Source organism: Leptodactylus fuscus, chromosome 3 (genome assembly GCF_031893055.1).
Source record: "Leptodactylus fuscus isolate aLepFus1 chromosome 3, aLepFus1.hap2, whole genome shotgun sequence".
NCBI lineage: Eukaryota > Metazoa > Chordata > Amphibia > Anura > Leptodactylidae > Leptodactylus > Leptodactylus fuscus.
The window spans coordinates 203,434,065-203,450,535 of record NC_134267.1 but is presented as its reverse complement, the minus strand read 5'-3'; the positions used below and the strand labels follow the sequence as shown (position 1 = coordinate 203,450,535).

General features: G+C 42.0%; 1 protein-coding gene across 5 annotated transcripts in view; it reads left to right on the top strand.

Moving 5' to 3' along the window:
- Positions 1-15,974, top strand: part of PPP2R3A (protein phosphatase 2 regulatory subunit B''alpha) — a 143,359-nt gene extending 127,385 nt beyond the window's left edge. For all 5 annotated transcript variants that reach the window (XM_075269068.1, XM_075269066.1, XM_075269069.1 and 2 more), the window contains 12 exons: positions 2,701-2,967; positions 3,591-3,694; positions 5,740-5,842; positions 7,131-7,205; positions 8,065-8,151; positions 8,386-8,542; positions 9,649-9,697; positions 10,460-10,549; positions 10,866-11,041; positions 11,163-11,281; positions 11,768-11,874; positions 13,609-15,974. In XM_075269068.1, the coding sequence (XP_075125169.1) occupies positions 2,701-2,967; positions 3,591-3,694; positions 5,740-5,842; positions 7,131-7,205; positions 8,065-8,151; positions 8,386-8,542; positions 9,649-9,697; positions 10,460-10,549; positions 10,866-11,041; positions 11,163-11,281; positions 11,768-11,874; positions 13,609-13,705 (1,431 nt within the window). In that variant the 3' untranslated portion in view covers positions 13,706-15,974. The remainder of the gene's footprint in view (positions 1-2,700; positions 2,968-3,590; positions 3,695-5,739; positions 5,843-7,130; positions 7,206-8,064; positions 8,152-8,385; positions 8,543-9,648; positions 9,698-10,459; positions 10,550-10,865; positions 11,042-11,162; positions 11,282-11,767; positions 11,875-13,608) is intronic.
- Positions 15,975-16,471: the final 497 nt, after the last annotated feature.

Genomic DNA, 16,471 nt, shown 5'->3' with positions numbered 1-16,471 from the left:
AACGTATGCAATGCCCAGTATCAGTTTTTGCAGGAGTAAAGAAGTGTTGCAGTCAACAGCTTTCTACATTACTAGAGCTTAAATCAGATCTCTAGTCCTTCCCTTCACCCCCCATGAACAGCTGTCATGTCTGGCTAGCGGGGACTATCCCTGGTTATATGTAGCATGTAATGCATGGATGAGCCAGGTGTCGCTTTTGTAGCTTGGCTCTCTTTACAGGCTCATAGAGATGGTCTAAGCAGATTTTTTTTTTTCTCTCCGAAGTTAATGTGCCTTAAGAGAGAATATAGACATGGGGGTATCTTCATAAGGCGACAATTTCAGGTTGAGGCCCCACGTTGCGGAAACACCATTTTTTGTTGCTGCATTTTTTTTTATTTTTTTATTTTTTTTTATCCAGGAGTGGATTTAACAGAAGGGAAACATCTAAGAGCATCCTTTATGTTCTCCATTCCTTTTCAACCTACTCCTGAGTTTGGCGCAGCAAAATTTTCAACAAAAAATCTTGCGTTTCTGCAACTTGGGGCTTTTTGACCATATATGGTATTTTACCAGATTTTTTTTTTTTTTTTTTTTTTTTTTTAAACTGGAAGTTTAGATGATTTATAATTTCTCTATCCTTGACTTCCCAATGAAAGTCACAGTGAAATTCCGGAGGTAAAGGAAGGAGGAGGAGAGCTGCCTGATGGGAAAGCAAGTGGATTTTATACCTTGTATAGCTAATGGGACTGGTAATTGATTTGCCCTACTGGGATATAATAATAATCGTTAAATATTATCCATAAGTGGTTACTTATAAGTGGTATATCTGTAGAATCTGCAGACACATTACGTCCCTGGTCCAGTGGCACACTATATGTCAGCTAATTCTCTATTCTCTGAACTGCTATCGAAGTCAATGGAGAGACCTGTGTATGCACGGCCATCCTTTCTGCTCACTGCAGCCAGAAGACTGGGTTTGTGGTGACCGCTATATTAGGGAAAGATGTGGGTTCCCAACAGGGGTGAACCATGGCTTTCTGCCGCCTGAGGCAGATGTGAGAAAGCCCCCCCCCCCGGAGGAGGAGGCGGCGGAGTGGAGGGGGTGAGGCCGAGAGGAAGGGGTGGGGCCAAGCGGAGCGTCTTTAGCAGGCAGAGAGCAGGCAGGGAGAGGACCTGCTCTCTGCCTGAGTGTGAGGGGCGGCCGCTGGAGCAGTGCTGCTCCAGCGGCCTCCTCAATCCACCGCTCAGTGACGGTGACCCTAAGCCATTCCAGGTGCCGCTCGTTATGGTCACAGCACAATAATCAGACATCTGCCTGGTAATCAGCTGTGCACCTGTGTGCTCATCACATGACCATGGACCGTAAATCACATGACCATGGACAGAGTTTTATCCTCTAGAAGTAACAGAATGAAGGACAGCAAGCAGAGATCTAGAAAACCATGAGGAATTGATACAGAAAGTATATTGGAAAATTGTATATCTTTTTATTGTACATTTGTTTGTCAATATACATGAGTCCCCCTTTGACAACAATAACAAAGGATTAAGTCCCGCCCTTCCTATTTCCGGTCGAAGATCTCTTTCCGGTTTTGAGAGTTTGCCATGTCTAGCAGGGGTATAGGCATACTGTTTCGTGGTTACGACGAGCCTGCTGCAGAACCTCATTTGCTAAATGCTATACAGTATATATATTCATTTGCCGAATGCTATATATATGTATAGCATTCGGCAAATGAACACTGATTCTGCAGCAGGCACGTCCTTGCTACGGGCAGGCAAGAGTTTTTCTCATTGGAATGAATAGTCCGATGTTAGACTCCGCCTCCTCAGACGAGCCTCTGGCAGAACCAGCGTTGATTGGCCAAATCACTGGCAACTGGCCAATCAACGCTGGTCTATTCATTTCAATGAGAAAAAGTCAACTGGTAACAGCATACTTACCTGCTCGTAGAAAGGACGAGCCTGCTACACAATCAGCCTTCATTTGCCGAATGCTATACACTGTATAGCATTCAGAAAATGAGGTTCTGCAGCAGGCTCGTCGTAACCCGAGGACCATACCCTGAAGTACATACCCAGCCCTGGTTAATTCACTAAGGAACAGGAAGTCTTCTTGCCGCCCTTCCATTGCGCATGTGCCAACCGGAAGTTCGCAGGGGGACTCATGTATTGGTCTGTAAGTGGCCAACCCCTTTAAAGTTGCAGCAGCGGTTTCCACTTCACAGGTCATGTGATGTCATGTTTATCAGACACATGGCCTGATTTCACTTGAATGGGACAGAGCTGCATGGGCTGATCTGTGATACCAAGCACAGCTGCTTCACATAGGATAGGTCATCAATTATTTAGCCTGGAAAATACATTTAATATTGAAATGACTGTGACAGGGGATTGGCAAGAAGAGGAATGCTAACTTTTATTTTTAACCCATTCTGGCCTTTTAGAAATGATTTGAATATATATATATATATATATATATATATATATATATATATATATATATTTGACCCCTTTAACATGCTGTTATCACTAACATACATCACTAACTTTTATGTTTTATTGTATTTATTTTACGCTAGCCCCAACAAAATTTCTGTGTATACCTAGTTAAAAGGTTCAGAGATATTGCTTCTATCTAACGACACAGACGAATATGAATTTCTTGTGTTTTATGTATTCTGATATTTTAACACTTTCTGTATTTTCAACTTTTAGGTTCAAAACAAACAAGAGAAGAAGCCGGGGACCCCTCCTCCTGCCCCGGTCATTGCTCCTGTAATTCCTCGCCCAGCCTCACCTCCTCCTGCCAACAAAGTCACTGTTGCCCCTTCCCTGTCCATAAACATTCCACGATTTTACTTCCCAAAGGGGCTGCCCAACCCTAGCACCAACAATGACGACTCCATCTCCAAGATCGAAGCAGCATTTTCTAGTATGGAGGATGAGAAGGCTGACATCTACGAGATGGGAAAGATTGCCAAGGTAATATAGACATTTTCAGAAGGTATTAAGGACATATATTATAGGATTTAGTCAATATGGATAAGATAATTACATAGTTATTATAGGATAGAAACCTGAAGGGGGGAATTTCATACACTGGTCTTAGTCCAAACTGCGCTGGCGTAAGATGCAACAAATTTATTAAGAGGCACAGACCCCTCCAAGAAATAAAGCAAGTCAGTGGGAAGTCTTGTCCCCTGCCGCTAAACCCTGCTTACTGTTTGGAAAAATTTTGAGGGTTGGAAAAACTGCCAAAAATGACTTTTATGCACCAGTTTTCTGGCGTACAGCCTTTTCTGAGTAATTACCATATTTCCAATGAATATAAAATAAAAAGCAGTAAAACATAGCAATAAGGCTGAAATCATTTTATTTTTCAATTTTGTATTGTTTTGTTTGTGTGCGGACTAATTTGTCTTCATGGTAACAAAGAACGCACAAATTATATATACATATATATATATTGTGGTAACGGACTATATAATGTGTGTGTGTGTGTGTGTGTGTGTGTGTGTGTATTTTATATTATATTATATGTATGATTTACTTTCCAGATGCAGGTTTTGCTCCTACTGACTATACATTAACCCCTTCTTCTTTAGGTGTGCGGCTGTCCATTGTACTGGAAGGCTGCCTTGTTTAATGCCGCCGGAGGGGAGAGGACTGGGTTTGTCTCCGTGCACTCATTCATTGCAATGTGGAGAAAGTAAGTAGTAATAACTTTTACTTATATAAAGCCAATGTGAATATGACAGGCAACATATCAAATTACTTCAAAGGAAGAGCGAGGACTCTGCTGCAGAGCTTACAATACAAAGGGGATGTACAAAGTGATAAAATAGTCGTAAAGCGCTAGATTTGTCCAGAGGACTTGCCACTTGTACATTTTGGGCAACATAATAAATTATAACAGTAAAACATAACATGGATATAAATAAGGGAACCCATACTCGTAATGACTCTCCAAAAAGTTACCATGCCGTTTTTAATGCAGAGTAAACACCTTATGGTTGGGATACCACGTTGCGAGAATGCCGCAGCAATAATTCCTGTGTTTTACAGGACCTGCAAAGTGGATGGGATTCTGGCTTAACACCCTCCACACATTGCATTGTCCATTATACCTAGGGAGACGCTGGTGTTTTCCGTATATATATGATAGAGGCAGAAAGTCCGCACAGAATGAAGAAGAACTCTGGACTTTACGTAAAAAATGTTCTGAAAAAAAAACACTTGATGCTTTTCCCGCAGCGGCTTTTTGGTTGTGGTTGTAATGAAAAAATTACAGAATTGTATATTTTTTATTTTTCATATGGAATTCCCAAAAACATTGATAAAAGCAAAATATTATATATACCTCAAAATAGAGGCAACTAGAAGTATAACTTCTCGTATGGCTATGTTGAAGGAAAAATAAATGATGAATTTTGGAAGATGAACATGATAGATATTTTCACATTGAATAAAGTTGCCAAATCTTCGCGACAAAACTAGCTTGCATCTTAAAGGGTTATTGAAGTGCCACAAAGAAGCTGGGGCTATGTACTTATAGCAGTTACCAGTATATATTATAGTGAGTGTATTGAGCTGTTGTAGGTCACATCTTCTCCTAGTAAGCCCTGCTGTCATTCACTTTTCTAAGGAAAAAGATTTCCAAAGTTTTCGCAGAAAAGGGCAATTTTTTTGGCATAGGTGGCCATGTTTTTCTGCACATGTATAGAAGAAAACAGTGGGGTAGATTTATGGCTTCTGGATTTATAGTGAAAAACTTTCACTCTGGTTGAACGCCATAAAGGGAGTTCCGCAGGTCAGGTGTTTCCATGTGCAGAAGTGATTTGTGCTTGATATATTAATAAACTAGGTGGCACGCGGCAGAATTCAGCCTGTTCAATTCCCCTTAGTCCCCTGCAACAATTTTTCAGGCCTATGTATGTATTTTTCTACTCTGGATATTGGCAGAAAAAAAAGCCTTGGGGTAAGTTCACACAGCGGAAAATGAATAGCAATTCCGTGTCATTTTCCACCTGCGGGCTACCTGTGATGCAGTACATCGGCATCCAGTCTCTGCTTTTCGCGCCTGATTAGGCCCAGATGTATGGCCTAAACAGCAGGGATTCTCGATGTGTGGACATCGCAGCAAGATCGGATGACAGCATTTTATCAGTGTCCTGCTGAGATCTCTGTCTCCTGTTAAAAACAATAGGAGGCAGAATCTGAATGGAATCTGCTGCCAACTAAACTGCCCATCAAGGTGGCAATTGCTTTGTAAAAAAAAACAAAAAAACAAGAGGAAATACAATGCTGGCTGGTGATCACCCAGAAGCAGTCAATCATGCCGAAGAGATCCATGATGTATTTTCAGTAGACTAAAATCTGCCAGCTACTAACAACTGTTTGCGGCATCTACGTGTCCAATTGCTGGCCGTTCGTCCACCACTATAGCTGATGGAAATCTAATGTGTTCTGACCAGCTTTAGGCAGATTTATATACAACAATGGGTTCTGAACTTCAATCGCAGACCATTATGGGAGCCAAATATGGCCTCACTATTGAGGAAGCCCCACATCAGCAATTGTTGGGTTTATGTGTCCTACGGGATGACTGGTTGTGGCCCTCTAACACTCAGGTCATTTATTATCACCCCATGTGTCCTGATCTGGCCATAGAATAACTATTCAGTTTACTTGTGGCTAAGTGTATGATAGTATGATGGCCGTCTGATCCAGATATTGTGTTTTTACCTCCTACAGGTTATTACAGAACTGCCATGATGACACTTCCAAATTCATGAACCTTCTAGCAAAACCAAGCTGCAGCTATTTAGAACAAGAGGACTTCATCCCCCTCCTACAGGTGAGACCTGGTCTTATTGTAGCAAATAAACCCAGTAACCACTTTATTCTGGGAGCTGGGTGACTAAATGGTCATATCCAGATATAATTGACTACCCTTTTAAGCACCATAAACTCAAAAACTTGTACCCTGGTTCACATCGTGCATTATTTTTTTTCTACCACAAGAAGTCACTTTATTTCTGGATTAGTGAGGTAGAAGATAAAGGAGTTGTGCAGGATTTTTTATGGCCTATCCTTAGGTTGCTGAGCTGCAGTCTGGCTTCATGTAGTGTATTGTACACAGACCAGATACTCCTCCGAACAGCTGTGAGGGGCCAGCTGTCGGCGCTTCATTGATCAGATATTTATATCCATAAAAAAAAAATCTGGGACAACCCCCTAAAGTTAAATGTTGAAGGGTTTGTCAGACTGAAAAAAAAATTTAAGATGCTCAATAACTGATCTCTTGCAAGTCCCATTCCAGCGATTACTGGGTCCCTGCTAGTCTCTACCTGCTGATCCCACCATATCGCACAGAAATGCTCTGATTGGCTAAGAGGACATTTACTGTTGTTATAACAAGATGGGACCAGGAAGTAGAGACCAGCAGGGACCCAGCATCCGAACAGGTGCAGTAGGGCAGTGTTGTCTTAACCTGGAAAACTCCCACACATGGTCGGGAGCGCCATCATTACTTTAGCAGTACATGACGCTTCTATCCTGCACATGGCCGTGAGCGCCATCCTTACTTTAGCAGTACAATGACGCTTCTATCCTGCACATGGTCGTGAGCGCCATCCTTCCTTTAGCAGTACATGACGCTTCTATCCTGCACATGGTCGTGAGCGCCATCCTTACTTTAGCAGTACAATGACGCTTCTATTAGTACTGATGGTGGCACTCTTTGAAGTTGCTGTACCACAGGTTGAGAACCCCTGTAGTAGGGTGTCAGTGAGGGGAATACCGCTACTTTTATCTTTAATTCACCCTTTGCCAAAAGTTTTTCCCATTGGACAAACCCTTTAAGATAAATTCTGGTTTAACATAAAAAATGTCCCTCGCAATTAATGACTTACCTGCCTTAGAGGCAAACCACTGAAGTGACTTGTGATGGGTAAAGGTAATGGGAGACAGACTTTTTATGGCAATTTCTGCTGCAAAAATTCTATTGTGTGAACTTTCTCCATTTTCCTTGTATTATGCCTCTTTTAGCTGTGATAGGCCTTAGCCATAAACCCTGTGAGGTCACTGAAATCCCCCCCTCAACCACCACAGGACTTGTTTTACAATCTTCTTCTATTTTGTAGGACATCGTGGACACACATCCTGGATTGACCTTCCTCAAGGAAGCGCCTGAATTTCACTCCCGGTACATAACTACGGTATGTACTCAAGGTGCTGTGTCTACCATGACTCTATAGTAATCTTGTAGCACGCAGGGCATTACTCTTAAGTGAGTGGTAGGCTACATGACATTCTTCAGAGGTCTCCTAAGTGGCAGATGAATTTGCTATAGTCCCTACAGCAGCTGAGTAGTCAAGCTGGTGGTAAGACAACACCAACCAATGGGCTGCACAGAATGTCTGACTACTGTAGCTGTACTGTACTTGGCATCATAGTAACTAGATACTGCACCTTGGAGTCAGGTTGTAGACCAGGACAAGGAGAAAATCACTGTAATTCATTGTGATTATATATTACCCTATTTTCCTGTTACACTAATCCAAAGGAAGACCTATAACCCATTTTGATCATGTAAATTGCTTCTCCGATGGTAAACCACAAAGCCCCCCCTGTCGGCTGCCTTCTCTACGCCCCTGTAATCCAGGCCCAGCTGCCTTATCCCTCTCCCTGCCAGCCGGGACCAGACGTGCTAGCAGCAGACATGGCAGAACTCCACGAGAGCGTGGCAACCAGAGTTCATTACCTACAGGCCACTTCTTCTTTTAAGACGCAGTCGCTTGAATGTAATTCAGACACTTCTTAGCTAACAGGACATTATTCAATAGGGAGTCGGAAAAAAATCTCCCATTGATCACCATGGGAAACTGTTGTCAATGAATGAATTTGCCTCATTCCTTGGTAGTGCCTTCCATAGTCTCATCGTTTTTATAGTGAATGACCTCTTGTGATCTCCCCTAGGAGTAGTGGGTGCCGTCGTGCTATGGTTACAGGCCTGGGTATAAATGGATATCTCTGTGTGTTGTTAGTATTCATTCATTTCTGTATATATTTTGGCAGGTTATACAGAGAATATTCTATACAGTGAACAGGTCGTGGTCTGGCAGAATCACATCTACTGAACTGCGCAGAAGTAACTTCCTTCAGGTAGGTGACACTTCATTTGCTAGCGCCTACTACAGCTACTACCCAGAATATTCCCCTTTACACAATGACACAAATCCATGCTCGCTGAGCCAAGTGTGCTTGTGTATCCAGGGAGTATTAGCTGTTGGCCAAATGAGTATTTTAGCACTTTTTAGGACTTTTAGCATTTTGCAGTAAAACCCACCAATTCGGCTTTTCCTTTGGTAATGATATCTTTTATCTCTTGTTGGGCAGACATTGGCTTTACTGGAGGAAGAGGACGACATTAACCAGGTGACAGACTACTTCTCCTATGAACACTTCTATGTTATCTACTGCAAGTTCTGGGAACTGGACACCGACCATGATCTATACATTGACCAGAAAGACCTGGCAAGATATAATGACCATGGTAAGTGTATGTAAAATGTCAGTATACTGTATAAGTGTGTGGTTTCACAGGAGAAGTATTTGTTCTTCCATGACGCTGTTCACAATCTTTGGTTTCTCCAAACAAGTGTGGGAAACATCACTCGCCTCAGCAGCCACATGTTGGGTGTTGTGACGTCATAGCGAATACAAGACCGGCACCCACCATGAGACCAGTGATTAGCTGAATGGGTATTTCCTACTGATAGGACCGAGAAGTAGAGACCCCCAGGGACCCAGGCAATATCAGAATGGGGGCAGTGGGAGATTATGGAGTCCTACTTCTTTTCAGACTAGAGCCACATGGCGATTTTGTGATTCCTGACTTGCAAGTAAACTTTTTGGACTAGAAGTCGCAGTTGTGGCACCCTTGGGGTTACAGTGTGACTCACTCCATTCACTAATATGAGTGAAGGAGTCACAGGGCAACACAGCAAATTTTGATGATGTGATAGGAGTCGTTGCCAAAGTTGCTTTGTAGCCTTAACCATTCTGGACTTGTTTTAATACGTGTTTCCCGGGCAGATTACCCCTTTAAAGGGACAGACATTGACTTGTAAAGTAGCACATACATGTGGCAATAGAGAGAGGAGATAACGTCCTTGTGGAGGAAAGCTATTGTATTCAAGGTCTGTTTCATTACACTTTCCTGTACAAGGGACACAATATATATACCTTTTTAGGGTTTATTCTATTGCAGGAAATTCATGTTCTTTTTATGGAGCTGTAAGTCTTACCCTGACAGCATCAAAACCTAAAATGTGTACAAACCCTAACTGGCCAAGAATTGTTGCGTCATGCATGACAAGTACTGGGAATATACAGTATATGTGGGGGTTGTGTACAGTGGCACAAATAAAATGCAGGATTGCAGATTACATCTAGTACATTTATATCCAGCTTATACATGATAAATATGTGGAGAGTTAACCCTTTCTGCAACATGGGCTTTTAGAGTCTCTTGTTAGGATGTGGTAATGTGAATGGTTAGTACATATTTCTTATACCATAGCTATGATATTGGTACAGTCATCACTACATGTATTAGTATTGTAGTAGCTTCTTTTTTTTTTTTTTTTTTGCTTTCAGCTTCTTCAAACAGGATCATAGAACGGATATTTTCAGGCGCAGTCACAAGGTAAGATGAGGATCCCCACGTCATAAAGAAACCTCTGTGTGACATTTTTACCTTTTCCCTTTGCAATCGTCAATTTAAGGCAAATGATCACAAGAATGGGGTTGTTTTTCACCCGAGTCTATCTATTCATGTCAGTGAACTACTGGATATCACTGAGCGTTGTACTTCAGCCGTGTCCAGCTCTATCCCTATAGAAATGATTAGAGTAGGAGCATACATGTTCAACAACCCTGTTCTTGTTATCTCTGAGGGTCTCAGCAGTCAGACCCCACAATCAGCAAGTTACCCCCTATGCTGTGGATAGAGGGTAACTTATTGTGACTGGAGAAGAACCTTCTCTTTAAAGAATGAGTAGAGTGACTCAGAGATTTAACTTGAAGCTTCTGGGCACCAATGTAAAATCTGTACATATCATGTACCATTTACAGGTACAAGATTTTATGTGGTACAGGGAACTTTGGTAGCTACTGCTGCACCCCCTAGAACTACTACCTGGAGGGACTTTTAATGACCCTGGTATTGAAAAAACATTCCTAACCAAATGCATAGACACACAGCACTAGTTTATCCAGATATAGGTACTTGGAAACTATTCTCTGAAATATCCTCAGAGCCATAGAAGACAAATAACAGAACACAGCAGGATCTCCAACGGACCCCTCATAAACACTGGCTGCTGTATACAATACAGTTCCCTGCAACATATTGCCTATTGTACAGATACATGGCTTACACAGTAAACTGTGCTGTATTTATTCTCAGAGGGAACGCTGTCCAGAGGGAGGGCAGGATGAGCTATGCAGAGTTTGTCTGGTTCCTGATATCTGAAGAAGATAAGAAAAACCCCACAAGGTAAGAAGATGCATCATGTAATTTTACAAACCATCTTAATATGGCTTCTATCTTGTATATTAAGCCTGTGCTTAGAGTGACAGGTTTGAGATTGCCACCTAGTGGCCAAGAGTGGCAATTGTATCTGAATCTGAAAAGTCAAACTAAAGGTGTAACATACAGACATATGAGCCCTAAAAATGGCATTGCTTGACTTATGGTATGACAGTTGTTGCAGAGAAAATGATGAGTGCGATATAAATTAGAATCATAAAGAAAAAGCAAAGTTTATACGTCATTGGTCTGATATAACATCCTTGCCCATCTCTTGGTATAGCATTGAGTTTTGGTTCCGATGCATGGACCTGGATGGAGATGGCGTGTTATCCATGTATGAACTGGAATACTTCTATGAAGAGCAGTGTGAAAAGATGGAAACTATGGGTATTGAGCCGCTACCCTTCCAGGATCTGTTGTGCCAGCTATTAGACCTGGTAAAGCCAGAAGTTGAAGGTACGGAGCATTAATATATAGTATGTGAGAATTACTGCACAGGTTATAGCTTATAAGGAGTTTACTAGAACTATGATGGTCATTTTTAATATTGTCTACTTTTTCTTACTTTCCCTTTTAGGCCGAATCACTCTGAAAGACCTGAAACGCTGTAAGATGGCTCACATATTTTACGACACCTGCTTTAACCTTGAGAAGTACCTGGACCATGAACAAAGAGATCCCTTTGCAGTGCAAAAGGTACCAATGTCTGTGTGTATTCTTAGACTAGTGATAGCAGCAACTTGGATGAATGTTTGGGTGGACGGACGTTTGGGCGGATGGACGGATGTGTGGACGGACGGATGGACAGATGCATGTGTGGACGGACGGACGCATGTTTGAACGGACAGATGTTCAGATAGATGAATGTTCATAAGGCTTGCTCTTTAGGTGATAGATTGCGATTCCCTGGAAAAGGGGTCAGCAACCTTCAACACTCCAGCTGCTGTGAAACTACAACTCCCATCATGCGCCATTCACTTCCATGGATGTTACAAGAACGGCAGAGCAAGTATGCATGCTGGGAGTTGTAGTTATACAACAGCTGGACTGCTGAAGGTTGCCTACCCCCGCCCAAGAATAACGGTATTATCTGAATCGCTCCCTTTACAAGCCGAGGAGCTCCCATATAAACCTGTTTGCTTCTCCTGACTCACACCCGCCATCACCTCTCTTCCTGTGCAGGACGTTGACAGTGAAATACCGGAGCCATCAGACTGGGACAAATACGCAGCTGAAGAATACGAGATCCTGGTTGCTGAGGAAACTGCCACTGAGCATTTACAAGAGGGGTGCGCTAATCTTTTATAACTAGCATGTATTTATGAACAGTGACTGCATTTTGGGTAATAGTATAGATGATGGTGCCATATTGTGCTGTCAGTGTCGACAAGATGACAGCAACATTTGCTGGTTGCTAGAGATGAGCGAACACTGTTTGGATCAGCCGATCCGAACAGCACGCTCCCATAGAAATGAATGGAAGCACCTGTGACACCGGCCGGCCGCCGGCAAAGTCAGCGTCACAGGTGCTTCCATTCATTTCTATGGGAGCGTGCTGTTCGGATCGGCTGATCCAAACAGTGCTCGCTCATCTCTACTGATTGCCCATCTTGCTGGTAAAAGTAAAGGCAGATTGATCATTGGACAAACTATTGCCTAGTGAACAACACCAGAAAACAGGGGGAGATTTATGAAGACTGTCAGTTTCAAAGCCCTGACTTGGGCCATGCACCTGGAGATCAAATCTATGGCAGCTCATACCTCGTATAGATTTCCAGCATCATTTATGCTAGTTTTTATGCCCCATCATCAGCAGGCCTTTTCCATGTCCACGTTTTTGAGAAAGTGGCATCGGCAGTGCAAAAACACCAGTTGTGACAATTTGCTGCAACTGGCATCTAAAAAAAACCCAACAACTCATTAACACAAGGTTAGCAGCTTTTTACACCAGAAAGGGGCAAATAATAATAATAATAATTAATAAATCTCCCCACAAATCACTGGGCATTATTCATAGATGAATGATTTTTACTTATAGAAGTTATTCCATAGACTGATCATTGGTAGATGAAATGTAAATTGTAAACATGGCCGACTTTTGTTTGGATGATCTGCTATCGACCAGCTAAGACTATCGTTTCTTGGTAAATCTCACCCAATGAGCAATCATTGTAGATTAAGTCTTTCGTCACCTTTACTCTGTGTGCAAACTGCAGGTTATCTCTCAGCCCCCTCATTGACAGCTTACTCCCTATACACTGTAATAGGGACAAGGCAGTCAATCAGTGGCTAGAGGAGGCCTTGGAGAATTCCGCAGTTCAGGAATATCAATGCAAGCACCGAAAATATTAAGGTGCAAATTGCACGTAAACTAATCGCAGGTAGTGCATATCTATTACTACCTTATACTGTCTGTAGGGGGGTAGCATAATGGTTATTGTTCCCTTTAATATGGCCTGTAGGCGCCACACTATTGCTAGATCATTACTAGAATATGTCCTCAGTATCTGATTATTATGAGGGATAAATGAACCTGATGAAGTGCCAAAGTCTGAGGCCTTTACTAGAGACTGGGCCTCTTTTTTTCCATGCACTATGTCTTGTATTGCTGCTCAGCATCAGATCCTTGACTACGTGTAAGGCTACGTTCACATCTACACGAAGTCTGCATCGTAATGTCTTTTAAAAAAGCAATCTCACTTAAGAAAAAAAAAAAAAAAAAACACCCGACTGACCCCATTATAGTAAGTGGAGGACCCTCGGGATCCTTCATGCCTGTCATTTTTTGGGATCCATTTTTCCATCAGATAATACAGATGTGAACACAACATAAACTGCAATACCAGACACATCATATGGAGGAAAGTAAACCTGAGCTGCTGCGGCCCCTCCAATTTCTTCATAAGGGAGTTTTGGCATCATATCTGTACCGATCACCTAATGATAATCCATTGACCATTATTAATGCAGTGTGAATGGACAGAGAATCAGTAAACACTGGTGTATCCTGTTACAATCCGCAGGTCATTTGAAGATGACTACGATGGGGACGAAATCATTTCCGCTCCCGAAATCAACAATAAGATGGATAAATTGGTTATCTCCGATCTGACGGCGTGAGAATAAACCTGCATATCCTTCACTGGACAATCACTGACCAGTATTTATGGACTGAGCCCTGGTCACCAGATGACTTTCAGGGGGGAAATAATATATAAATATATTTTTTATGATTATTTTGTGAAGAGAATTGCTTTGTTTTGTAAAAAGCTCCATGACATAAGTTCTGCTATTATTTTACCGCATCTTGTGTGTGTGTGAGTGAGTGTATAAGTTTGCTGTCAAATGAACAAAAGCCATTTATGTGCAATATGTCTTAAATAAGAGGCCGTGCGTATCCACACTAGTGCCGAGGAGGACAGGTTATCCGTAGCAACCTATCGGATGTCAGCTCTCATTTTCTATATTGTTCTAGGATAATGAGTACTGCAATCTGATTGGTTTGTATAGGTAACCGCTGCGGACCCTCGCTACACTAGTGCAGGTACGTGGGGGGCCTTTATGTTAATTGTAGAGAATTGTATTTAATCACTGCCGTTATCCTCCTCGTATCTGTACGCTGCCGACACACAGAACCAAAGCGCCACTCTCCATAGCACATTAGATGAAGGTAACAAGGAGGTCGTAAGCAACGAGTCAAGTATTTCTACTCCTAAGCGGTTTCCAGTATTCTTTATAATGTGTATAAGTCATGTCTATCTCTATGTCATGTAAATATGTATAAGAGGAACATAATGGAATATCATCCAAAATTCTTACAGGGATTTCTTGTAATAATGAGGCTGGCAAAGCATTCTGGGACATGGAAGTAGACCGCGGCTATAAAACTGCATTGGAAATACTATAGGGATGTAGCAGAGCTGAGCTAGTGATATCACCATGTGTTGTGTTATCTAATGACATCCAATTGCACTATTAGGTCATATGAGTGGGGTTTACTCCTTTAAGGACACATTCACGCCAGTTTTATATCCATGTGTATGCCATTAGAATCCTGCACCATAATTCATACAAGGCAGATGTGAGATCTACTTCATGGCAAAAATAACTATACACTTATTAGCCACATTAAATGGGGTTCATCGGTATAGATCAGTGGCAGCGCCAAGTGCACATCTGTGGTTGAAATCCTATGTTCAGCCTAAGATATCTGCTGCAGATTTTCTTTCAGCAATCTGAACATGCCATGAGTAGTCCATGGTATATACATATTTAGATAAGTGGATAACCATGTAAGATACCAGTGCAGGTGACTTCCATTTTACTCTGTCCAAGACAGTAGACAGGAAGGTCAAGCTCTCGCCTCAGTTATCCCTTATCCCTCATATTAGCCACAACATCATGAAGCAAATGTTGCAAAAATAAATATTTGTGACAAGCGATGACAATCACACAAGAGACTCAAAGCACACCTACTGGCTGCCGTAAGTCTCTCATCCCCAACACTCACAAGGGTCGGTTGTCGTAGGGGAATTCAATTTACCTATCAGTATGTTTTTGGCATGTTGGAGGAAACCCACACGGACACAGGGATAACATACAAACTTCATACAGATTTTGTCCTTGGTTGGATTTGAACCCAGGACCCCAGCTTTGCAAGGCAACAGTACAACACAGCCTAACGGCTACTCCAAACTCAACTCTGCTACAACTTTACTTCCTTAGAAATTCTTAAAAGATAGTGAATGCAAGATATACGAACCCTCAGTCCAACTCCATCGAAACGTGAATGGCTGATAGAATAGACCAGCTGGCCATACACATTACATTGTACACTGCCGTTGTTCATACAGGCGACTGCTCCAAACAAACTATTACAGCGACTATTAAAGACTTTAAAAAGAGCCAGTTTTGGTTGTGGCTAATGTTAGTGGATAGTCGGCGGTATGGAACAAACGGCCATAAGTTTTACACGTAAAGGATTGTTCACTGAATGTTCAAAATCTGTCACTACATCCATCTAGAATCTATTGTGTATGGCCAGCGTTACAGTGTAAGGAGATACAACTGCCTAATAGTGTCATCCAATAAATAATCTATTATGCACATATCACTGCTGAAACACCCGGATGAGGAGGGCTCACTGTCCCAGAATGCTCAGCCACCAAATAAAATGCCCCTTTCCATTGAGTACACTGAGCACCTTGTGTATATGGCACTTATGGTGCATTTTATGTCACCCATCCATCTGATGCTCTGTTTCCCTTGTCTGTTTCTTCTCTTGTTTGATCCTTCCTGGGATGTGCCTTCACTCTTTGTAGACAAATATATCAATGCAGAGTTTTAGTTTTGTAAGTAGTGTATATATTAAAAGTGAGTGGTACCTAAAGCTGTTAGTGCTGGATGACTGTCACTTACACCACTACACACATCCAAATGGTTCTGGCCAGAGAATGGCTCTTACCACATGTCTGCTTCATGCATTTCCCAGGCTACATATCCACGTGGATAAGTCCCCATGATCAGTAAGGGTATGTTCACACAGTGAAAATTTGAAGTGGAGTTTAATGCTGACTTACACTTCAAATTTTCTTCCATTTCTGCTCCTACTGCTTTCCTCTGCTGACTAAACTCTGTTAAATATAATGTAGTGGTTCATGCTGTGCTTGCTATGACTATCATCCGATCAGCAATACCACAATCAGGTAGTCAGAAGTAGATAGACTCTCCTTAGACTCACTGCAAGAAGCTGCAGACTCCTCTCTGTGTGGTGTAAGCAGGGAAAGCTGTGTACTGTATAAACTTGTAGAAGCCATGATGGTAGACTTATCCTTCCTCCTCTTCCACTTCCTGTGTTCCTTCTTGAGCCTGTTGGTTTCTAAAGAC